The sequence below is a fragment of the Apteryx mantelli genome, chromosome 17, assembly GCF_036417845.1.
Source record: "Apteryx mantelli isolate bAptMan1 chromosome 17, bAptMan1.hap1, whole genome shotgun sequence".
NCBI classification, from domain to species: Eukaryota; Metazoa; Chordata; class Aves; order Apterygiformes; family Apterygidae; genus Apteryx; species Apteryx mantelli.
Genome location: NC_089994.1, coordinates 7,426,958 through 7,452,500, shown reverse-complemented (window position 1 = coordinate 7,452,500; position 25,543 = coordinate 7,426,958). Strand labels below are relative to the sequence as shown.

The 25,543-nt window shown below is 41.7% G+C and overlaps 1 protein-coding gene across 7 annotated transcripts; it reads left to right on the top strand.

The window, feature by feature from the left end:
* The first annotated feature begins 1,129 nt into the window (after positions 1-1,129).
* On the top strand, positions 1,130-25,095 carry EIF4ENIF1 (eukaryotic translation initiation factor 4E nuclear import factor 1). 7 transcript variants are annotated; one of them, XM_067307195.1, is made up of 19 exons: positions 1,130-1,208; positions 1,628-1,751; positions 6,136-6,209; positions 7,080-7,207; positions 7,724-8,019; positions 8,662-8,863; positions 10,115-10,290; positions 12,890-13,025; positions 13,359-13,538; positions 15,679-15,908; positions 17,391-17,459; positions 17,896-18,079; positions 18,694-18,773; positions 19,138-19,277; positions 19,453-19,540; positions 20,557-20,689; positions 21,944-22,225; positions 22,448-22,615; positions 23,208-25,095. In XM_067307195.1, the coding sequence occupies exons 2-19, from the start codon at positions 1,632-1,634 to the stop codon at positions 23,432-23,434; spliced, it is 2,913 nt and encodes a 970-aa protein (XP_067163296.1). In that variant the 5' UTR covers positions 1,130-1,208; positions 1,628-1,631; the 3' UTR covers positions 23,435-25,095. The 7 variants fall into 7 exon arrangements, 5 of the variants coding, with proteins under 5 accessions (XP_067163296.1, XP_067163295.1, XP_067163293.1 ...); XM_067307194.1 differs by having other exon boundaries at positions 21,881-22,225; positions 22,451-22,615; XM_067307192.1 differs by having other exon boundaries at positions 21,881-22,225.
* The last annotated feature ends 448 nt before the right edge of the window (positions 25,096-25,543 follow it).

The window sequence follows — 25,543 nt, the reverse complement described above, 5'->3', positions numbered from 1 at the left end:
GTTCTGTGCGGACACAGGAACACGGGCACCGGGGAGCAAGCGCTGCCCATCACCAAGCACCTTCCTTAAACTGGTGTCGAACGTACAACTTCTGCCCTCGTCAACGACTAGGCTTGTCCGAAACCTCCGAACAAGCGACCCCATTCGCTATAGCATTTGTCCTCCCGCTGTCCTGCCAGAACGCCGAATTTCACTGAATGAAGAAGAAAGACTGATAAAGTACATTTAAAAAAAAAACCAAAAACTTTTGAATGACTGTGCAGTGTGTGTAGGGCACGGATTTTTTTTTTTATGTGTACTTCACTTTTTTACATGGTAAACCACCAACGCCGAACCTATGCAAAAAAGGGCTAAGAATAGCCTCGGGCAGCATACACATTTCTTTCGGACGCGTCCCTTCAGACAACAGCGCTTAGAACAACTTCGCCAAGCGTCTCGCCGGGGGAAGCGCTCGCAGACGGGACCAGGCGCTCTGCCCCTGCGAGCCCGCGAGCCCCCGCGCGAACCGCCGCGCACCCGCCGCCGCCGCCGCCGCCGCCGCCGGGCCCTGCCGGGCTCGGGCGGGCGGCTGCGAACCCCGAGGCTCCCGGGGGCCGCCCGCCCCGGGCACATGGCGGCGCCCCCACGTCCCGCCGCCCCGCTCCGCCGCCGCCGCCTCCCCCGCGGGGCTGCCCGCCGCGCGCGCCTGCGGGCCCGCCGCGCTGCCTGCGCCTTTCCTCACCCGCCGCCGCCGCGCTGCCGGGCAGAAACGGCGGCTCGGCGCCGGCCGCCCCCGGGGCGCGCTGCCAGGCCGGCGGCGGGGCCGCGCCCGCCGCCGCGACCCGCCTTTTCCAGTCAGGCGCGGCGCGGAGAGCCCCGGCGCGCGCCCGCCGCCGCGCCTGCGCGCGGGCCATTAAAGGGGTGCGGGGCGGGCGGCGAGGGCCCCGGTTACGGCGGCTGAGGAGAGCCAGAGTCGGGCGAATAGGGAGAGGGCGCGCGAGCGAGCGAGGAGCCGCGGAGGGGCCGGAGCCGGAGCCGCGCGAGCGGAGGCGGCGGCGGGCGGCGGCGCCGGCCCGGGGCGGGCGCGGAGAGCGCGGGGCGCCGCCGCGGGGAGCGGCGGGCGGCGGCGGCGGAGGAGCGGAGCCGGTGGCCGGGAGCAGGAAGCGCCGCGGGCGGCGGTGAGGCCTGGAGCGGAGCGGAGCGCCGCCGGGGGAGCCGCCGCCGGCGCGGTGAGTACCGGCCGCGGGGCCGCGGCGCAGGTGAGGATCCGCTGAGTCACCTGCCCGGCGCCGCCGCCCCCGCAGCGGGGCGCGGGGCTCCCGGCGCCCCGGCACGGGCCTGCGCCGCGCTCCGGGGCCGCTGCCGGGCTCGTCCTCCCGGCCCGCGGGGTGTCTCTGTGCCGGGGCGCCGCGGTCCCGGGCGCGGGCAGGCTCGGCGGCGCTGCGGCAGCGGATCGAATGCTCCGGCTGGCGCTGCTTAGCTGAGGGGTGAAGCTACGAGTGGGGAAAACGTGCTGTTACGCTGGGTGTTTTAGTGTGTTGCATCTAAAAAAAAAACAAAAAAAAAAAACAGTTTTAGGCTCTAAGGAAAATGCACACATTAGAAATGTATGTCGTAAAATCTGCTGCCTTGGTTTTGTTTTAATTAGGTCCATGGTCAAAGGTTTTGAAGTAGCCATGGATAAAAGAGGAGGTGTAACAGAAACCGAAAACGGGGACGCTTTCCATGAATTGAACAGAATTACAACGAAATACCCACATCGTTACACAAAAGTAAGCTCTCTCCCTCCTCCTACTCCCTCCAGCCTTCTTACCCCCCCCGCCCCGCAAGAAAAAAAAAAAGCTGTGTGTGAAGCTGTTGCTTATGGAAGTAGAGGTGGAGGTTTCCCAGAGCTGGAAGTAGCATGGTCAATTTTGAGAGGCCTTTGCTTGGGTTAGGATTCTCAAGATGGTATGAAATGAGCAATTTGCTAAATCTGGAGTGGCTGTGTAATCTTGACTGTCCTCGCTATACTTTTGACTCCCATTGCCTTTATTATAATATCCGCGCACCTCAGTATGTGCTGGAGACATCATGGTAGAGCCTGAAGCATGTTGTTCTACCAGCTTTCTCAAGCACTTGCACTTCATAGTTCTAGTTCTGCTTTCAGCAATATTCCTTTAAGAACATGACCAAAATGTTTACTTGTAGTATGATGCCACTTTACTGAGACACATAGTATGCCAGATTGTATCGGTAGCTTTAACATATCTTTATTTCTATTTGAATGCTTTCCTTAGAATAGCTCTTGCTTGGGAGTTAGAAGCTTAAGCACTTATGCATCCAACTAATGCTTAGTGTTAAAACTTTAACACAGGTGCCCTTGCTCAGCTGCGATACCTGAATGTATGAGTGGAAGAACAAGACTAAATAATGTGCAAATAAACTTACCTAGTGTTGAAAAAATCTTAAACTGTGGGGTTTTAAGGCTCAAATTCTGTTTTGGATCTTGGTACCATGCTGAAAGATTTTTTTTTTCTTTTTTCTGTAGCATAAAAGGTTTTATGAAGGTGGCTGATATTTTCATTGTTGAAAGCTGTGGAAACAGGTGGTCATTGCTTTGCAGAAATCTATTAAGATATTTTGCCACAAAGAGCTTGAAGTGAGGAAGAGAGAATGAGACAGTGTACTGTTGCTGACTGCATTATCTTGCCTGAGGAATTCTGAACTGTTAGTTTCCTAGTAGGTTGTTTAAAAAAAAAAATTATCATTGTGTCTCTGTTCTGCTGAGATAGTGGGACTAGCTTACTCTAACTAGACATCAACAATAGCCTGTTTCAAAATTACAAAACTTATATGGGAATAGTATGGCTTCTCTAATTCCTTTCTTAGAAGAGATGTTCTCTCTTAACTTTCTAAGATGCAAACTATATATATATATATTTTTATATATATATATATATATATATATATATATAAAAGCTCCCATATATATATATATATGTATATTTTTTTTAGAACTTGTTATTCAGTTATCCCTAGAGTGAGGGAGAGGTGGTGGCTTTCTCTGAACTTTCCCTGTTCCTAAAAGCTACATTTGTTTTCGCTTGGTCTTGTTCAGCTCCTCTCAGGAAGAATAACTGAATGCAACTTCAGATTCTGGTTGTTCTTTTGAGCAGTACTCAGGCAGCACTGATGGTAGTTGTACAATAAAACTGGTGCAGTTGTAGCTTCAATTGTTGTTAACTCTGTGCCTCTAATTCTGCTCAGAATAAAGTGGTTGAATTAGTGCCAGAAGGCATCTAGTCTTGTTTATCTGTTCCACAGAGCTTGAAATGAAGAAACACATAAAAAGTCAATCCATGTTAAAATGTCTTACACAGTAATGTTACTAGTTCTTTACAATTAACATGCCTTAAATGCAGGTGATTTAAGATGCTCATGTGATTAACATTAAAAGCTATTTTCACATGATCCACCTTCCTATGGGGGGGGGGAGGAGATGGTGCTTCAGGAGATACACTGCTGATTTGGAGGGGGCCTTTTTTTTTTTCCCCTCTTGACAATTTATATTTGCTTATTACTGGTGGGAGAACAACTGGTCCACACTATGAATCCTCAGAAACTGCTTGAATAAAGCTTTTTAATAACACTAAACACACCTTTCCCCCCTACCTGCTTAAAAGTACTATTGTGTGAATTAAAAAGCTATGAAAGTGCCAATATTAATCCGCCCTATTACACAGGAGTGTGTTATATGCTCGAAGCTGTGTCTTTCCTAGTTCTTGAGAAGCTGTTGCTCTAGCTAATGAGTGAAAGCTGAGAAACAATTCAAATGCTCCTCACTTCAATGGAAGACTTGCAATAGAATTTGATTGAAGTCTATGGACTCCCTCTCGTGGCCAGCAAAATAGTAAATATCAAGTCTGGTGGTGGACAATGATGTTAATACCTCTGATAGCTGCATCAGACTATGATGGTATTACAGTACTAATGTTTCCCATAAGTCATAATTTATTTTGGGAGGCTGTGGGTGGAGGCCAGTCTCCCTCCCTTTACACCTCTGCTCTCCAGGCTGTCTGATCTTGCTAGGAAAACATAATTCTTTTTTCTGCTGAAGACTAGTACAAGTTAATGCTGGGAGCTCCCTGGTGTCCGGGATTCCTTTCTCTGGTGCAAGCCCTTTCCAAGTGGTAGCTTTTCTTTGCTAGTAAGATGATGAAACACCAGTGCAGGGTAGATACTGGCTGTGTGGCCCTACCCTAGTTCTAGGGAAGGGCTCAGGGATAAACTGTGTTCCAGACTTCTAGTAGGGCTACGAAGGAGTGGGTCTAGATTCCTTGCACACAGCAGGGAACAAGACTAATGTTGTGAATACTATGGTTTACACTAAACAGGATTAAGTAAAATGTACTCTTCAAATGCATTACTGTAATATTTGCTCAGTACTGTCTTGCCTGCTGGATAGTATCTGTTCTACGTATTGCCACCATAATGTTATCCTGTCACATTCAAATATTCCTCTTTAGTCAAATGATTTCCCTCGCTACAGCTGAAGTGTGTGTGTATGCTTTTTAAGTTTTTGTACAGCTATTGAGTTAACATCTGGAGTCTTTCAAGCATCAAGTTCATATGTGGCTAACAGACTTTATTATAATCACCTGTTGATGATAAAAACAAAACCTGTAGTTCAAATGTTGCATCTTTGGGAGGGTGTTAGGGACATTCCCTTCTTCAGTTTGGTTGCTGTGGTGTCTGCTGTTAGGATCCTTTTATCCTTCTAGCTTCCACTGATTTCTGCCCAGTCCTGAATGGGTTCAGTACAGTTGGGAGTGAGGCAGACTGAAGTAAGATAAGCTAGGGAAGAGGAGTGAGTTTAATTAGAAATATGCTTTTTTTTTTTCCCCCTGCAGCTAAGTTAATGATGATTCAAAGCATCAACTATCACACCATTAATATTATTGCTTTCTAAATGTGGCAAACTGCAGTGAGACTCTAGATTAAATGACCAGCTGTTCAGGGGTGTGCAATAGTAAGCCAAGAACTACTTGAAAGCTGGTAGAAAGTGGAAAACTGAAGTAATTATTCAGCACCAATCTGGTATTGGGTAGAGCAGATAAAACTGTCGAATATATGTGTCATTTGACATTGGAATTGGTAATGGTCAGAAATGGCGAGCTTGTCTGGAATTTTGAGGTCTAACGTAATTGTTAGTACTGCAATAATGCTTTTTCACTCTTTGAATCTTATACAGCATTGAATATAGCAATTTTCATTGCACCTTGAAAACTTACTAGTGCTAGTATCAGTTTTGTCTTGCATATAAGCATTTAATTGTCCAGGGATGTGGATAAGTAGAACATGTACAGTGTGAATAACACTTTCAAGTGCTAATGAGGACTGAACTTGACCTGGTAAGATTTAATGCTTCAAATAAGTGTGGATTTAGAGAGTTTAATGTACGTAATGTGTGAAAGCAAGTTTTGCTCCTGAAGTAATCTAATATGAAAGAGATATTAAAGGAAAGCTGAAGTCACTTGCTAGGCATTATGCTATTAAGTTGCTCATGCTGATTACTCATCGTTTAAGACTGTATATTGATTTTCAGGTTCTTTCTGCAGTTCTGGTGTGACAAAACTTAGTTGTAAGTGGTTTAAGATCCTTTTCTGAATCTGGCTTGTGCAAACTCCTCCCCCAAATTCTAAAGGTTTAACAGCTAGCTGTTTGGAAGCTTCACCGGTAAAAAGGCTTCTTCTGACATCTGAATCACTCTCAAAGTGTTCTTCTGTATAGACAGTTGATTCAGTAACTTGTTTTATGAAGTATCAATGTTATCTTGACCCAGTCTCACTGTTGCTTCTCAAGCAGCATTACACTGTCTCAGGTTTTGTAGGTTAAGGTAATGGGAGGTATGATCTGTAGTTCTGATTAATGAATTACTCAATTCCTCTGAGACAAAGTTTGCTCAGTGGTCACTGGTGGAAGAACTGAAAAAAACCCTTGCTTTCCAGTGTCAACTCTTCACTGTAGCATTAAACAGGAAATGAAACAACACACTGAGAAATTTGGGTTATTAGGTTAAGGCACTGTTGAGCAGGCAGTCTGGAATAGATTTTTGTGGGGGTAACTTAAATCTTGTCTGGGTGAGAGTTGGAACTAACTTGTTGCTTCTTCCAGGAAGAATTGCTGGATATTAAAGAGCGTCCCTACTCTAAGCAAAGACCTTCTTGTCTTTCTGAAAAATATGACAGGTATTTTCTTCATTATATAAATAACTTATTTTGAAACAGATGTATGTAGTTTACATAGCAAAAACTTCTTAACTTAGGAAATCACACCTATCTTGATGCAAGATATATTTGCTCTAGAGGTTAATATACTACAACATTTCAGAAATATTAATCTACTAGGATAGGCTTATATTCTAGCTAGAAATTCTGTGTATTGAACAAGGATTATAACATGAGATCCAGCAGAAAATAACTGCATGCAATACAAGTCTCACAGCTTAAAAACCATGCTTCAGCATGGTTTCAGTGCTGTATTCAATTTGATAAAAGCTCTCCTAAGAGAATAGATGGGCTTATAGCACAGACTGACTAGGTCATGTTGCAGCAAGCTGACTTGGTTGATGGATTACTTTCCCATGTTGACTGTGTACTTCATTTAAAAATGAAGGTGAGTTTTTTGGCTTGCATTCATGAGTAAACTTGCTAAGCAGCAGGTTCTCTACTATTCAGATTAATTTATTGTGCAAGTAAGCATGAGATTGGGTGGAAAGAAGTCTTCTGAATACACAAGAAATGTGATATTTGATCTGCTCGCTTTATTTTTATTAGCATATTGGGTGAACTTCAATAGCTAATGGGACAATATGGCCATATGTTGTCCCTCTTATAACCTGATGATAGGTACTGTATGTCCCTACCCTTATGAAAGGGATCCAGAATATCACGTATGAGGTAATAAAGTATAGGAAGGCAGATTTAGATGTTGGATGTGAAAGATGCATCTCGGCTGTACAGATCACTAGCAAGTGAATTCTGCTAGTTTTCAGGTAGTGCGATGAATTATTTACTAGGCTGCAAGTAGTAAACAATCCTGGAACTTTATTTTCATAGTGATGGTGTCTGGGATCCGGAGAAGTGGCATGCATCTTTATATCCGAGTTCAGGAAGAACTTCACCAGTGGAAAGCTTCAAAAAAGACTTGGATTCAGATCGAACTTCTCTTATGCGTAGGATAGTAGGTGAGTGCACTCTTGCAACACATGACTCAGAATTGAACATTGGGTGCTGCAAAACCTTTCCTTGGGGATTATGTCAATGAGACTAAGCAAAGTCTCTCTGAAAATTGTTTAATTGAAATAAAATAAAATATCAAGGAAATCTTGGTTACTCTGTGTGGACTAGTTACTGGTATTCTGGTGACTCTTACCTGAGAGCAAACTTAGGATGTAACAACTGACTGCAATCTACTATTCTGAAGTTCAAGGTTAAGTACTCTTACTGAGAGAGGAGGTACTTCCTAGAAGACAGAACGATGATTCCTCAATATTGAACTACACTTACTTTTGTTTTTCTCTGCACTTCCTGGAATCTTTGGCTATATTAGCTTCACCAAAAAGTTTAACTCATGAGTACTTTCTTTCAAAAGCTCTGGAGTAGTAGCAAGGCTGTGGAACAGAAGGCTATTATACAGATAATGTATTGGTAAATACAAGCTAGTTAACTTGTGGTCTTTCTGTGTGATCTTTTATCTGTAGATCCAAGGGAGCGAGTGAAAGAAGATGACTTGGATGTAGTCTTAAGTCCGCAAAGGCGAAGCTTCGGAGGAGGCTGCCATGTAACTGCAGCTATTGGCTCACGTCGAGCAGGGAGCCCATTAGAAAAAGAGAATGATGGTGTCCGTGTTATTGGTGGCCGCAGGATTGGCAGCGGAAGAATTATCTCTTCTCGTAACTTTGATAAAGACCACCGGGGTGGTGAAAAAGACATACGTGATTCTAGAGATGCAAGAGACAGAGATCGTGAGAGGGACTACAAAGATAAACGTTTCAGGGTTTGTTCATCCTTGTCCTGATGGAATACTAAATCAAAATTCTTGGACACTTTGCACTAAAAGCAACAGGGGCAGGTTAAACTGCTGCATGCAATTGACTGTTCCACACAAGTAGGCTATTTCTTTAGCCTTAGAAGCTGCCTTATGGTGTAAAGTGTGTGCACTCAGTGCTTCAGAAACTTAGTTTTCAGTCCTTCTGACAGCTCAGTTGGGATGTATCTATTCTGTGTCCTGCAAGCCTCTGCTGTACATAATGGCACAGTAACCAAAAGTCCTTCTTCAGGAAGGCTTCTTGCAATTAATTGCTGCCTTTCAGGTTTACTAAGTATTCATGTACAGTGAGACAGCAGGCTTCTCCCTAGCAGTTGTCAGCAAGCACTGTCTTCAGCCTCAGCAAATGGAAGCTCTGTGTGCTTTGGGGCATTTGGAGGAAAAAAAAAGGGGGGGGGGAGTAGGGGAACCACTAACTTAAATAAAAATAGAAAGCTTACTAAGTATCCTGAATGTGTATTTAAAAACCCTGAAAAACAAAGCTGGTGTGAATAGGTATCCACTTGTTTTGGAGGCAAGGAATTTTATGAAATTGTAGTTGACCGTTGACTTGATGTGCTTGGGTTTTTTTTGTTTAATATCCTGCTTCAGAGGGAATTTGGTGACAGCAAACGTGTCTTTGGGGAACGGAGAAGAAATGATTCTTACACCGAAGAGGAACCAGAGTGGTTCTCTGCTGGTCCCACAAGTCAGTCTGAAACCATTGAGCTCACAGGCTTCGATGATAAAATTTTGGAAGAAGATCACAAAGGGAGAAAACGTACAAGACGACGCACAGCCTCATTAAAAGAAGGTAGTGGAAAGGCTTTATTTGCCTACTAGTATTGTATGTTGATGGCTATAGAGGTGGTCCTGTTACAGATCCAGGCAAGTGTCAAGGATAATGCAGTTTGCTAACCTTTATCTTAAACTCTTGGTCATCCTGAAGCACAAGACATAAAGCCATGAATGATATTTCTTTTAGAAAAATGATAGCTTATTTCAAGGTATCTTATGATACATAAACTCAAAGGCAGGACTGGGAGGCTGGAAAACATATGTAAAGATACTGAATGATATGGGGGGGGGGGGTGGCAGTTGTAGGCTACTACATGGGTCTTGTCTGTTTCTATATCCTGGCTTGGTTTAAGCTAAGTTAATGCTTTGAGATACTCGAAATACCCATGGTATTACTATGCAAGATGAAGGTTATTGGGAACACTGGGCTGTGCATGCAGCTGCCAACAATATACCTTTAAGCTGAGTTCAGGGACTATCTGAATTTGTCTTCAGTAACTTGGCTCCACAGAGCTACCATAATTACCACTGAAAAAGCTGTAATATAAACTTGACTGAGGCAAGAAAAGACGCTGCCTTAATACTGGAAATACCACAGGTGGACAAAGTAAGCCTGAGAAGTTCAGGTTTAATTGTGTATTTGCTTAACTAAATGTGGTACAGTTTCAACCCTATTACATGTGTAGTCAGTTTAAAGTTTTCTTGCAGCACCTGTGTGAGCTTGATAAGTCTAACTTGATAGTCTGCTTCTGCCAGAGGAATAGGATCAATACTTTTGTCATATCTTGACAATATTAAGAAAGCTCATGTCAAGCACCAGCTTTCAGAGAACCTGCTCTCTGGGGCATCTAGGAAGAAGGCAGAAACTGCCAAAGGATCCTCAAAGGAGAAGCAGCACAAGCTGTTAATGTAGCAGTTATACCTACTTGTCTGCTTTACTTATAACATCTGATCTCTGTTCTGTCTGCTTTCTTGGATTGATCAGGATGCAGTTATTGATTGAATGGCAATTCTTATTTTCATGTTTTGATGCAAACAGTCTTAATTTCAGACCAGAAGCTTTGCGCCAGAGATCGAGCAGGTCCTAATTCTTGTAACAGACTTGCGGCTATCATAATCTAACTAATCAAGCGTCACAGAGGTGGCTAGATTACTTTGGTCTTAGACTACTAGTCCCTAGTCAAATGTATTGCCTGGTAGGTGCTGTTCTCATAGGAAATAGTCAAGTTCAGTGACTCAGCAGTCACTTTTTTATTCCCCCTTTTAGGGATAGAATGTAATGGTGGAGTGGCAGAAGAGGATGAAGTGCAGACTGTCCTTGCCAGTGAAACTCCAGCAGATCAAGAAGTTCCTAGGGAAGCTGTCTTACAAGAACCAGCTCCAGGAGAGTTTGACTTCAATGAGTTCTTTAACTTGGATAAAAGTGTTCCTGGGCTGGCTTCGGTGAGTTTAGGCTGGGTCTATATTTGAGAGAAGCATCCTTTGACTGCTGCTGTCTTCAGTGAAAGTTTAAAATTTTTTTGCTTTGCACAACCTAGTTTATGGATTGTATAAGTCTTTTGTTTTGTTTTTTGCAAAGATATTTAGCTTTGGAATGTTAGGATGTTACTTCCAAAGTGTTATCTTTGGGACTAGCTTCATCTCCAAAGAAAGAGTATGCTGTAAACTAGCTGCCTTCCCCCCCCCCCCTTTTATTTTGATTTGGTTACTAAAGATCCAAAATCAGCATCTTGTTTGGATTTTTCTTTGGGAGTATCTCAGATGTGTTCAGAGAATTCACTTTCATATAGCTGAAAACGTAACCCCTTGCAGCTGTGTCTGGGAATTGCGGCAAAGGGATATTTTGTGCAAGCTTCCTGGAAGGCAGTAAGCCTGGAAGACATCTGGTGAATACTGTGTCTGAGCTATATATACAGTGTTATCAATACCAGTAGTACAGCTGAAGAGACAGATACCTGAGAGGGTTTGGATCTTCATTATTTAAGCTTCTGTTTAGAGGTTGACTTGTTGTTTAGTACTATTACTAGTGAGTTGGAATAACAAACACAGCCTACTAATTCAGACAAAAGCACTCCCAATGTTATTGATGCAACCAGTGGACACTCAGTGTAACAAAAGCTGTACTTGAGATGCTACTGATGTGCAGGAACTAGTAACAAGACTATGAAGAGTAAAAAAAGCTGAGAGTTGCATCATAAGAATCTTCCAATAATCATTTTTATCTCCAGCCATTATCTGATGGATGTTCTGGTATTTCTGTTGGTAGTGGGCAGTTCTGGAACATCTAATCTCTATAGGTAATAGTGGATGGTGTTCATTATTTCTAGTGTGATAGCTATAACTGGTCCATGTCTCTGGTTCGGGGGATTTTTTTATCCCCTTCCCCTTAAGTAGGGGTAAGCAGGTCTAGAAAGTACTGACTAAGCATAATCCAACTTCATAAACTTCACATGGTGATGTTTCTGTTCAGACTTCTTCAGCGCTGGGAAGAAAAGCTATTCTTGACTATTCTAGATGGTGTAATAGATGAGTAGGTAGAACTGGAGTAAAAAGGGTTAGTCTTGTAGAAGGATAAATGTGTTAGAATAAATAACTCCTGGCCATGAGAGCGAAGAAGCAGGCCTGATCTACAGTGTAGAAACATCAGGGTTTTAAAATAGAATCCTGACCTAGTGTTTAATTTGGAAAAAGCTTCTTGGATTCAAAAAGTTGATCATACAGCCCCAAATATGTAGGGGGAAAGCTTGTTCTCCCTACACAAGATGTACGTGATGTGTCTTTAGACTTGACCATCTGGTTTTCATCACATGTACAAGATGGTGACTGGCTTGAAAAGCAGATAGTTCACAAGCCACAAAATAACTGTTGATGAAACACTAGTGGGAAGATGTATTCTGTCACAAAACTGAGTTTCAGGCTAGCTGTAGCGTATTGTGATATATTTTTTTTTTTTAACATTGGTGATATGTCTGTGGCAAGTGTTATAGTAGACTTGTCTATGGTCACTTGATGTAACTGTCCTAATTCTTCTAGCATGTTAGATTACAACACAATCAAAACCAAATGGATCAATACTATCCTGTTTTTGCTGTTGTGAGTAGTGGTGACCTCAGAAAATAGCTGCTTCTCTGGCTGAATGAAGCTGTCCTTCCTTTTGTCTAAAAGTACATGGGTTGCCTTGGCTGGCCTTAAGATAGGCTTTTAACTGGATACTATCTTTCAAGTTAGGAGAGGCTTTGGTTTGAATTATGGAGGGGGAAAATGCAACTTGCTGCTTTTTGAAGTACTTGTAATGATTAGCAAAGAGGTAAACACAGTCACTGTGTAGTGACGTCTGACAGTCAGGCTGTATGAAGTAGTTTACTGACCTCGGTTCTCCCTGAAGGGAGAAGGTGCAGCTGCCACTGTAACGGACACAGACTCTGCTGACTTGAAGAATGTGACCCTCGTGTTAGTCCCAGAATGGTTCAGCATGTGAAGTGCAAGCAAGTAGTCCTTAGCTACTGGCCTCTTCCCCTACCCCTTGTGGGATCCTTCCAAGTTAGGGAGTAGTCTTTGGGCAAGGACAGTACCTGCAATGAAGTGCAATGCTGGAACTGAATCATGGTTGCAGGTGATTCAAGTGATCAGAGTACTTCTGTACAGTGCTAGGGACTACTCTGGGGCCATCTATCAGAATTACTAGGTTATTAATTCTAACTTGCTGTAATTCTTGTGGCAGGTGGTACTCCTGTTTTTTTGTTACAAACACTTTAAAATGGCATAGTTACGGTCCTTGGTTGCCCCGATTAGGCTGTTTCAGTTATATAGTCCTAATCTGAACAAGTTGTTCATGTAAATTAGATATGTATGGTGGGTTATGCCAACACTAACTACAAAAGGGGTGCTAAATTTTTGGAAGGAAATAGTTCAAAAGCTTCTAAATTCTAGGAGTAAGATCTGGTTGTCAGTAGTAGAAGAATCTTGGTGCAGTAAAACTTCTCAAAAATCTTCCTGGTCTTGCTTCTCTTAAGCTTGTCTAATTTTTTTCCCCATGATCTAGATGATAGAGGATGTGCTGGGGGAAGGTTCAGTGTCTGCCAGCAGGTTCAGCAGGTGGTTTTCTAATCCTAGTCGTTCTGGAAGTCGGTCAAGCAGCCTGAGATCTACACCACATGAAGAACTGGAGAGGCTTGCAGGTAAGATCATAAGATAATATAAGGTCAGGTACCCTTCCTCTATATTCCTCCCTACTCATTCAGTAAGGACATGGCAGATAAAGCTTTAGGATAGTCAGTTCTCCCACAGTTTAAGCACTTGGCATTCTTTGGAAACACTTGGAATAAGCAACTTTAAGTTCTTTTTTACAGATGTTCTTGTCATGCTCCTGATTACTTTCCAGCTGATCTTGGGCAGGGGGTGTGAGGCATAGATTTTCAGTGAAGTATTGAACTTGGTTACCAGTGAATGTTCATCTTGAGACATTGGGTTGGTAAACTGATGTGGCGGTGCTCCTGGTTTTGCTGTTTCAGGTCTAGAGCAAGCCATTCTCTCCCCTGGCCAGAACTCTGGAAACTACTTTGCTCCCATTCCATTGGAAGACCACTCTGAAAACAAAGTGGACATCCTAGAAATGCTACAGAAAGCCAAAGTGGACTTAAAACCTCTCCTCTCAAGTCTTTCAGCCAACAAGGAAAAGCTTAGAGAGAGCAGTAAGTGCCTCTTCAGATATTGTGGAGTTCTTGCGATGCCGTTTCTCAAGGCAAGAGGCTTGGTATTCTGGAAGCCTCAATCTCTGAGTCCAGAAGTAGGAAGTACTGTAGGCTTACTTAAACTTCAGAAAACCCAAAGTTCCATGAATCTCAGTTATGTCATCACTGATTCTTTTCATCCTAGTCACAGGATGACATCAGGACTTCATCAGCCCATTCTACTGGCCAGTACTAATCATAAGTTAAGATGATGCAAGACTTCATCTGAGTTTCCAGCTTTCTCTGGACTCTACATAAACTTTCATATTGGAGACTGGTGATGTCATTTCTGAACTTATTTGGCATCTAAACTCTGGCTTTACCAAAAACTTAAACCATGAGTACTCTTGCAAGCATCTGTTTAATGGATCCAAGTGATCCATTAAGTAGCAGTATCCAAAACAGATGAAAAATGGTTTGAGGGTGTCAAGTTTTTCAAGTGTATACTGTAAAATTAAATTTTTCTGAAGACTGTTGCTAGCACTTGAAGCACAGTGTTCTGTGCTTGCTGTTCAGTGAACTATTTAATTAACAAATGTAGAGCTACAGCATAGGAACAGATTTATTTTTTGTTTTAGTTAAACTAACTCACTTGGCCAAGATCATGGAATTATAGGGAATTTATTCTGACAGAATTAATTTTGCTGGCATCAGCTGCACTAAAGTCAGTTCGGGGCCAACTGTAAGCTTAATGTTCAAGGGCATCTCAAAGTTAGGGATTTGCATGTCTGGGCCCATAGCATGCATGGACAGTACAAAAATGCATGTCATCTTTGAAATCCAAGTTTAATTCCAGCTTGGTTTCTTTTGGCAAGCAGCATGTATTGCCATGTGAACATAAAACTGGACTGAACAGAATGTAATGCTACTTCATGATTTGCCTGAGGGAAGTAGGGAGGAAATCATCCAAGAACTGCAAATATTCTTAAATATCCAGTCTGGGAGTAGGAAGTGTCTGGCTAATGTGGAAAGATTTTCCTCAATTTGACGTAAATAGAGCTACAAGTCTCTTCTATGTTCTGCTTAGTCTGGCTTTCCTAATAAAAGCTTTCTAAATTTCGATCCTTGCAAAACAAGGATGAAGGAACAAAAAATTGTGGGAAACTTTCTATTCACTCCAAAGTACCTGATGTCAGTTCCATATTCTCACAAAATGCTGCGTAGTTCTTGAAATGTTGTGGAGTTCTCAGGTCAGTTCCTCTCCTCCAACATCATACTTTTCCTCATGTTCCATAGTGCATGTCTGAATCATTGTTTTTCTCCACCTTCTTGTCCAAATTTCCAGTAAATCTTTCTTTGGGCCAACATCTGTTAGAGCAACCCATGGCATGTTCTTATCTTTTCCTTTTCTCTTAAGGTATCATACCTTGTGACATGTGTAAACTGGCCCATAAAGCATATCTAGCCTTGATCTTGGGCTTAGAGAGATATATATATGTAGGAAAAAAGCACTGCTTTTTAATGCTTGTACCTTTATTCGGGTTATGCCAGTGAAATCTTTCTATAATGGCTTTAATTTCTGAGGAAAAATTAATCGACCTGAAACTTTATGTGCACCAAATTAAGTGTGCAACTGAGTCTCCAAAATATCTAGACTTTTCAGGTATGTATTCTCTCTACCTATGGTGGCTTCAGACAATCTGATATCACTTACACTGTCTGTAAGACAGTCTGGTTTCCTGAAGTATAAGATAAATGGAACTCTTTCCTAATTGGAACTGAACAAGCTTGGTGATTGTGAGAGGAACACTCTCCATTAAAAGCAGATGAAATTCTAATATGTTATCAAATGTAGAATGAAAAGTTTCACAAGATAAGTGAAAACTAATGAGAAAGTATCAGTTGAAACCTAAACAGATTGTTGGAGTCTTACATGTCTATAGTTGTGCATGGCAATACTTCTAATTTGAGTATTACGATGTCAGTGTAATCACTGGTCAGGCATGGCTTGGCAACTAGTATGAATGTCAGAAGATAGATTTTTTTTTTTTGCCGATTACCTTGTTTTCAAACAGCTTATCTTCAGCATCCACACAAGAATCATTAGCTCACTTGTAAACAGAGCACCTTAGTTTAACAGTATTTCTTCTGTATCTCTTAGCACATTCAGGAGTTGTACTTTCAGTGGAAGAAGTAGAAGCTGGGCTAAAAGGACTGAAAATGGATCAAGAGGGAAAAATTGCTACTCCGTTTATGGCAGAGCAAATGGAGGAAGCATTGAACGTAGCTGGCTCCAGACAGATCAAGAAAGATGGAGATATGACTGCATTTAACAAACTGGTCAGCAGCATGAAGGCAAGTGGAACTCTACCTTCACAGCCCAAAGTCAATGTAAGTAACAGACACCTGGCTCTGCTGAACTATAAATGGATCTGTGCTAAGACACAGGATACAAACTGGAAATATCCTACGTGACACTTACACCAGAATGTGGGGCTTGATTGGGTACAACAGCATGCTAGTAAATATTGTCTCTTATTAAGAATATTGTTCCTTGGAGCAAGGAGAAAGGGAGGTACTTTGGTTGCTTTTTCCCCAGGTGAGGCAATTAAATTTTTCAGTTCAGAATTCACAGGGTTGATTTCATGCCAAGTTTCTGAAAGCCACAGAACTCTAATCCTATGTGAGAAGTCTAATAATTGCTGCCTTTAAAGCAGATGTACATGAATACCTAGTCCAACTGCTTAACAGCTGGACTTCAAGACTAGATACTTGCCCAGAGAAAGATCCTGCATGATGAAAAGCCTGAATCTTGTACTATGGAGAGGGTATTTTGATTAGTGTCTTCAATGCTTGGCCTCATTTTGTCTGAATATTTAAAAAAAAATCTATGGAGATTTTTTATATATATAAATATATATATAATATAAATTTTATATATATATATATATAAACATACATACATCTGTTTCCATAGAAGAGGTACTTACTACATAAAGCAGGAATCATCAGTCCAGTCTTTACAGAAGACTTGCTAGTGCTAGTTCAGTGGCTGCCTCAGTGTTGCTATTAAGGCAGCTTTGTTATAACACTTCTAGTATGGGTACAATTCACACCTATTTGAAGCTAAAACCTTTTGCTTTAGTGGGTTTTAACACAGGTATATCAGTACACAAACTGATGCTTTAAGAACTTTAAAATTACTTGTACTAAAGTAAATTAAACTGAATACTTAGATTTGGGGGGGGGGGAGAGGCTTTTTCTATGCATAGTGTGTTCTGGAGGGAAGTGAAGGAGTTGCTGTTCACTGTTACATGACTTGTTTTGGGAGCTGCCACAAACTCAGTACTACTTCCTGAGAACAAAACTGGATGTGTAGAAAATTAAGTGCTTGCCTGGTTATGGAGTGAATTAAAGATTGTTTCAAGCTTCTGGCACTTTCAGAAATCTTTGGAAATAGTGCTAAAATGATCATTGCCATGTTCTGTGTACCCAGATTACTGCACACAAACTACCTAATATCCCTGATATAATAGGTAGTTTATATCATACTGAGTTGTCTCATGTAGTTGGGAAGCTATGAAAGCCTGCACTGTATGATCACAAAGTGGCCCATACAGTTTAGAGCATCTGTTGTAGGTTCGGCTGTAATCCAGTCAGTGGTTACATGGCCTGCTGCTCCCTTGTATGTGTTACAGGAAAACTCAGATTCGCTCATCAGCGGGTTTTAAAACTAGATGATTTAAATTTAGATGGTGTGCTTATCTTTATTGCATTGGCTTGTGGTAAATACTTTGAGACAGATGCGGATTGTCTCTTAAGGAGTCTCATATCTACATTTAGTTTAGTGGGTTTTTCTCATTTTCTTAACAGAGCCTTGAGAGCCACTTGATGTCACCTCCAGAGATGACAGGCCAGCCTCTATCGAAGAATATTCTACAGGTATTTCTCATTGGGGATACACTTTTAAGTACTCTTTTTCAACAGAAAAATCAAAAGATTACTTGAAAGAAAAAAAAAATATTTTTTAAGCAGTTAATTTAAAGCAGATTAACTGTGAACTAAATTAAGGCGGATTAGTAGTCAGATTTCCCTCCTTACAGGGGGAAGAAAACTGCTCACAAAACTTAACTGTAGGCAGTTTAGTTTACTTTAAAATTTGAGCCTTGTGATGGTATTTCCCATGATTACAATTTGAAAATGAAAAACCTGGCTAGATGCCCATTTCTGAGGGCAATCCAGAATTAGTATATCTAGTTGCACAAGTCAGCCTTGTCTCTAACTTGCTATAAATAGCATAGCCTGTAGTCTAGTAAAATGAGCTCCTCTATGTAAATAGATCGTATTCTGAACAATTTTTTTCATTACTTATTCTTAGGAACTTCTTGGTCCACCTATTTCCAGACCTGCTTCATCAAATGTCTTAAGTGGCCTGATAGGTGGTTTGGAACCTGCAGCCTCTTTACTGGGACAAAGAGCACCTTCTCCCCCTATTCCACAGGTGTTTCCAACTCGAGCTGCTTCTGCAGATTACCTGCGCCATCGGATATCTTCACCCATTGGTGAGACCATAGAGCACAGTATTTTTTTGATGGACAACAACTCAAGTTTAAGTGTTCTAAAGAATACTTGGCAATACAGTAAAAGCTTACTGGCACTTGGCTGGCAACTAAGTCAGTGGCTGCTTCTTGAGTGCATGTGCAAGATGATGTCACTTTTCTTACTCTTCTCTAATGTTGAGTATGGGGTTTAATTCCAATAAGCAGGTCCAAGTCACTGGAGAAGTTCTGGATTTAAGGTGGCCTGCTGAACAGTGCATTAGATAAAGTTAGATTTTCTGCAGCTACCTGGGTAGTGCATGACCTTTTTCACAATTTAACTTTCACTCTCCAAAACTGCAGGTCCCTGTGTAACCTGTTAACTAGACCTCACAGTAAATCTTGGTGCAGAGTAATGTGTTCAGTTACTGTGTAAGAAGCCAATTTTCAGGTACTAGTTGGCCATCTGCACTAAGAAACATTACCACTTGCCTCCTGGTAGCTCTCCAGTCTAGTGACAGGGAAGAGACATAACTGTACAGATTTAGTCAGTGATGGGGCTGAGAATCTTCATGTATGTATGGAGGAAAAAAAAACCTGTTAGTGCTTTTAAATAACTCTTGAATGTTTTTCATCAGGTTTTGGACAAGGTTCTCAGCAATTGCTTGGTGATCCATTTCCAGGTGTAAGGAAGCCTATGAGTCCAGTTGCTGCACAGGTTAGACTAAATGCTGTTTGCTTAATGCATATTCATCTTTTCATATATTGTAGGGTATAGAACTAACTTGCAGAAATGCATACCTGTCTGTTAACTTCAGATGTTTATGCTCTGGTTAGGTCAAGTTTGTCTTGAGTGTGAGGATGCAAAGTATAAATATCATCTCAAATCTTATTGCTATTCCATTGCAATCATTCCATCATAGAGTATCTTAACTATGAGAACTTCAAAACTTTTATCATAAAACAGATGAACTGTTGTTGGGCAGACACTTTGATGTGAAGATATTAGTAGCCATAACAGTGAATCTTCAGTATCTTTTAAATATACAAGCTTTGATTTGATACTAACAACTCTACTTCAGATGAGTCCCTTGGAGATACAACAAGCTGCATTAGAGGGACTAGCGTTACCACATGACTTAGCCATACAGGCGGCAAACTTCTACCAGCATGGCTTTGGTAAACCACAAATGGACAAAAGCAGAGATGGCTACAGAAACAGGTGAGTGACTGCAAGATCTTTAAGGGGCACACTATTAACTGATCATGTTTTTTTTTTTTTTTCCACTGGATATTAGTACTACTGACTCAAGCTTATATAGGTTCTTGGCAATTCTGCTTTTCATCCTGTGCCAAGAGTAGAGCTGCCTCTTACTAACTTTTCTGTCCATTAACAGGCAGCAGCAGCGAGTGACTAAATCACCTGCACCAGGACACAGAGGGAATGCATCCTCTCCAGCCCCTACAGCATCCATTACCAGCATGGTTAGTACCTAATGTGTAATAACAGGAAGAGCTGTAAAGCTGTCTGCAGTAACTAGTTTGCATGGGGGTGGGGGGAAGAGGGACATAAAGAAGTTAATCACCTTAATGTTGCATCAGTGGCCGTGTGATACAAGAATGAGTTAACTTGATGCCTAAGTGACTGCCTTCACTTTGGAAAAGAATAACCTTTTCCAACTACTTTGTTATCTAAAAACTGAAGCCCCGTTAAAGGTACCTTGACCTGATCATCTGAAACTAAAGGAAGATAGTTATGAAAACTCAAGCCCCTCATGTCTTGGTACTTAAAATTTCAAGACAAATGCTGAAAGTCATTAGCCACTTCAAATGCCTGTACTGAAGACCAGAGTTCTCTGTAGGTTACCTCAGAGCTTCAGGGGCACTTGTTCCATAAAATCTCAAAGCCAAGGTATTGCCACTGCCTTCACTAGTATGTGAAAATGTTGCTTTGATCTAAACTTTCCCATTAATCAGTCAAGTACTTGCTGGCAACTCCTGGCTAATGCTGGTCATCAGCTGCTAAATCAGACACAATACTTGAGTTTACATAAATTTGTGGCCTCCACAGATGCTGTTATGTAACTTTCAATGGGAAAAATACAAATGAGGCAGTGGTTTTATGCAGATCTCAACCTTGAGTTACTCTGAGATAAGAGCTCCTGTGGACTGTTCTGGGCCAATAGCTAACTACAAACCACTAACTTGTCCATATTGTTTTAAGCCTGTGAAGATATATTTAACTTTGAGAACATCTGCTTTTTAATAAAAGTATTGGACCTCTGTAAAGCTGGATAAAGAGGAGTGTTTAAACTATAGAATAAAACTATGAAATGAGGTGAAGTGAAATCATGAGGGCACAAGAGGCAGATTCCAAGCATATGCTCGGATAAAGCATATGCTTTAAATGGAAAGCATATGCTAGAATTGGTGTCCCCACACAACTAAGTGTGGCCTTGGTCATCAGCAGAGTTAAGGCATTATTCTTATGTGTTCTGCAGCTGTCTCCTTCCTTTACGCCTACCTCAGTGATTCGCAAGATGTATGAGAGCAAGGAAAAAAGTAAAGAGGAGCCAATTTCTGGGAAACTGAAAGTCAGTGATGTTAAAGATGAAAATCAGAGGCCAAATGAAGGTATTGTAATGGCTTAAAATAACGCACACAAATGAGATTTGGGATAGAACTGAAGAGCTTCAACACCTAATATGTCCAGGCTAACTTAAGACATTCACAACTCTTGGAGTGTGTGGAAAGGGGGGCCTGCAACAAGAGGAAGGTTAGAGCTGTGGAAGAATCGAGAGGTTATACTTCCAAGTGCATTTTTCCAATAATGTTGGGTTTAAATCCATGTTTTGCTTATCTGTGAATTTGTCAGGCATAGTAACACTAAGGGCCTGGCTGTGGACCAAAACTGTTTCTTTGCAACTGGTCTTGATGAACAAGTGCATTAGAATAATGCTTCCGTATCTCTCTACTCCAGTAACTGAATGTAAGCAAATTGTAGCCCTCTTGAGACATCTTAACCAAACAATCAAAGCTGAGACCAATTAAGCTCTTTTAAATGTAACAAATCAAGGAAGCCTTTTGTCATTCTAACTGATCTAAGTGGCTATTAGAAGAAAGTGCTCTATACCAGTTGCCTGACCCAATAAGACTAATGTGCTCAATTGTCATGACATTGCACTTGAGTTCTGCTAACTACAGATATAGCTTGTTGTTCCTATTGTAGAACTGGCCTTTTCTTTCTAACACTCCATAACCTCAACTGGTAGCAGACAGTTCTGAGATATTTTAGGCTTTGTCTAACTGATCTACACAGTCCGTGGCAGTAGCTCCTTGAGGTGCTTTAGTGTTGCAAATGCTACTGAGCAGATGGCAGAAACGGAGGACTGCCTCTAACCTGGAGACATAGGTCTGCACCAAAAAGAACAGTGTATGGCTGGATTTCTGGCAGAACTCCAATTCCAAATTATAGCCTCCTCTAGGGAGGTTCCCTTGTACTGCTTGTCTCCTTTGAGACTGATTCATCCATGCTGCCAGCTCAAAATTTCTAAGTATGAGGAAAAATAAGAATTGGAATTATCGTTGATTCTGACTTCAGCTTGAAATTAAGGGATTTTACTGAAGAACATATTCTTTCTCATTATTATGTTTTGAGCTTATTGGGCTAAAAGCATCCAGGAAGGACGTAAGCTTACCATTTTATATAGCTAACTAAAAGTTCAGCTGGTCCTGGAATCTAGCTATCAAAGCCAGTCATTAGCTTTAATTTTTCATTAGATGGAATCTCTAGCTGTGGACTATAATAGTTGTATTCAATTCTAGCTACAGATAACCTACTGTCTAGTTCTGTGGAGAATGCAGATCAAGAAACTTTGCCCACCTTAGGTACCAAACTACCTGCACTGCAACGCTCTGCATGTTCCACACCTCTTGCGCAAGCAAATCGTTGCACCAAAGAGCAAGACTACAGGCCTAAATCAACTGGTAGAAAGACTCCTACAATGGCCTCCCCAGTACCAGGAGGCCCTTTCCTCCGTCCTGTTCATCAAGTACCCCTTGTTCCCCATGTACCAATTGTACGACCTGCTCATCAACTGCATCCAGGATTGGTCCAGAGAATGCTGGCCCAGGGGGTTCATCCACAACATCTTCCTCTACTGCAAGCAGGTAATGCCTTAACCTAAGGAAAAATGTATGAATGTTCTCTACAAGACTTATTTTGTGTTAGAAACAGCACAAATTGATGCTCGTTACTGGCAACATTTATTACATCAAAACTTACCTTTAAAGTGAGGCAATAAATTTCAACATGTCTTACTATGTTAAATGCTTGTTTTCCTTAAAGCTTCTTATGCCTGTTAGGTAAAAAGCTTCCTCACTTTCGTCCAGCAGGTATGCTTCCTCCTGGAGTGGACCTGTCTCACTTGCAGGGAATATCTGCTCCCATCCTTGGCCAACCCTTTTATCCACTACCAACAGCCAGCCATCACATCTTAAATCCACGCTCTGGGACACCTTTGCAGCTAGCAATGATGCAACAGCAACTACAGCGATCAGGTAGGCTAAAATGTAAAACAGGACTGTGAGATTTTAAAATGCTGACTAGCCTGCTCCAGGTAGTATACTTGTTGGCTTGTTTCAGTAGACTAAGCTAACGGGACACTACTTCAGTGCCTACGCAAAATTAGTAGCTATGAATGTGTAAACTACCAGAGTAGTTCTGGCCACTGCAGGTCTTTGTGCCAAGAGAAAGCCGAAGTGAAGCGTTCAGTTTCATCATGTATCTTGCCATTGATGGAGCTGCTTTTTGCAGTGTTGTGAATAGTAGTCTCTTCAGTGAAGAGCACTTCCATTGCTGAGTGATGAAGGCTCACCTGCACCCATATTAAGTAGAAGGTTCTGTGATGCTGGTATTCCAATTAAAACAGACATGATGCTGTTTCTGGAATCAGCAGTGTCAGGCAGAGTTTACAGGAGTACCAAGAGAATAAACATGTGGCAATCAATGTGGAGTCTGGCTTTCCCAGGACTAAGAGTCAATGCCACATTCAGCTTACATATAATACATGTATCATATGATTGCTTTAGGAAAAATTCAGAGTCTTGGGTGAACTTATTACTCCACCTCTAATAGCTTTACATTTCACAGGCACTGGAGCACAGGGATCACCTGTCGGTGTGCAAACAACCCCCCAAAATGTGCCGTCTCGGACTGGATTATCTCATGGGCACACACAGCTTGACCATCGCCCCAGCCAGAGAAGTGGCTCTCCCATTGGCCTTGCAAAATGGTTTGGTTCAGATGTCTTGCAGCAGCCTCTCCCTTCCATGCCATCCAAAGTCATCAGTGTAGATGAACTGGAATATCGGCAGTGAACAGTGACCACTGGGTGGGACACTTGTGCTTCTTTAGACTGGATAAAAATGTCCATAGTCAGGACTTCACCTCTTTTTGTTTTTGGGGCTTTTATTTTTAGCACTCTGTGCAAAATTTCTTTTCAAGAGACTAAAGCACATGGCACCTGTCCTGGTCTCATGTCTGCATCAAGACTAAAGGATCTGTTATGGCTTAAATAGTGAAGCCTGAAGAAATTTAGATGCAAGACAAAGACAGTTTAATCCTGGAAGTGTCTATTTTTTGTTTTTGTAAGATATGTGAATGAAGTGCTGATATTCTCTAGTGTAGAGGTAGCAGCTATGGATTCCTCCTGCAGAAAACTAAATGTATAGACCCTTGTGTACAGACTATGTATAAACAATCTTTTGTATATATACACATAGAATAGCTTTTTTGAATCTATACAGCTGTACATAAGAGTAGCTGATAACAGTTGAGCTTTAGTTGTGCCTATGGTTTGGATTTTTCTCCATTGTACATGTGGGACTTTCTTTAAGATTAAAATTGCATATCCTAAGTGTGAGTGAACAGGATAAAATTGCTTTGCCTTTTCTTGCTGCTCGTGTCCTCTAAGTCTCCCTCTCAGACACATCCTTCTGTCATGTACTGTGCATTCAGTGTAGCTAAAGTGTCAAAGTAAAAAGCCCACATCTTGCTGTCTGTATAACAAAGGTCTGATTCCTTGTGTGTGTGACTCTTGCCATCAAATGAAAGAACTGTTTAGTCTTCAAGCTGCCTTGAGGATGGGACCTGGTACAGTAATGACAAAGCCAGTTCTTCAGTCTGCCATAAGCAGAGACTGTAGGTACCTATTTGGTCACAGTTCTTTCAAGGGGGCTGGTGCTGGTCCTTGTTCAGCTGCAGTATTTTCCTTGTTTTAATCTTTCAAACAAGTTGCTAAAGGTCATCAAAATGGAGCCTTTAAATCCTCACCCTTCAACTCCTCAGTCATAGCTGTGGTATGTTCTATACTGCCTTCAGGTCTATTTATAGAAGGGAGTCCCAAGAATTGTCCTAAATCTAGTGTGCATCTACTTGATGCAATTACTGTGAAACTTGCCTCTGGAGTCTTGTTCTGTGGCTTGAAAGGGGGAGGAGGGGGTAGTTTTGTGATCTTACTGTGTATATTTGGTTTTTAAATACTATGTTCCTTTTAAGCCTGTTTCACTTTCCTGAACAGTTAAATGTTCTTTTCCATCCTTCTACTGCATGGTTCCTCACTTCACCTTCTCACTTGTGTTGAGTCTAGTACTGCTGTCATGTCTTCTATCTAGCTTAGGCCATTGTGCTCTTTTAAAAAAGGTGAAAGCAGAACCAGAATTCTCACAAACTTGCTCTTTCTTAAGTCTCACTGAATGCAAAACCAGCAGCAGAAAAATCACTTGACTGTATTATAACAATTGCCAGCATGCTGTGGTGGGTTTGTTTCAGTCCAGCAGAGACAACATTGTATGGAAATAGCAAGTTGTAATCTCCAGTGTGGAATCTGTTGGGGGTCACCCATACTTCTAGTGGTTGTTTATACAACAATCTATGTAAAACATGCAATCACCAGCTTGTCCTTGTAATATTGTTTTCATACTTTTTTAACTTGACACTTTCCCAATAACATTCTGTAAATAAAGTCAATTCTACCAGCTGTCTGTATCAACTGCTCTTACAAAACTATAATTTTGATATACTGGAAGCCTGTGTAAGCTAGAACCTAAAAAGCTTCAAGGGGGGGAGGTTATGCTCCCTGGGGCAGAGGTGAGCACTTAGTCTGCTTCCCAGGAGGTAACTGACCTCCCTGAAGACATGCCATGGCCCTGCTGCACCCTCTCAGCTGATCAGGTACCAGCTGTATCTTTAACTAAAGGTTGTTCTTGGATGGCTATGGTTAAGTATATAGAAGGGTGTGCTAGTCTACCCTAGAGAAGACGTTATTAAGAAAATAGTGAGTTTTGGTGCCAGTGCTGGATAGTCCCCTTCACCACCCATAGTAAGTAGCCAACCAGTAGGACTGTAGGCAGGGAATATACTCTACTTCTAAGCTTAGAATAAATATTATGGAAAAATACTTGAAGTGAAATAGAATCAAGGTTTGA

Coding starts and splice junctions, on each gene's coding strand:
- EIF4ENIF1 (XM_067307192.1), top strand. CDS start 1,632: ATGGTCAAAGGTTTTGAAGTAGCCATGGATAAAAGAGGAGGTGTAACA. Junction 19,278..19,452: donor AGAGATGGCTACAGAAACAG/GTGAGTGACTGC, acceptor GTCCATTAACAG/GCAGCAGCAGCGAGTGACTA. Junction 22,616..23,207: donor ACAGCAACTACAGCGATCAG/GTAGGCTAAAAT, acceptor TACATTTCACAG/GCACTGGAGCACAGGGATCA.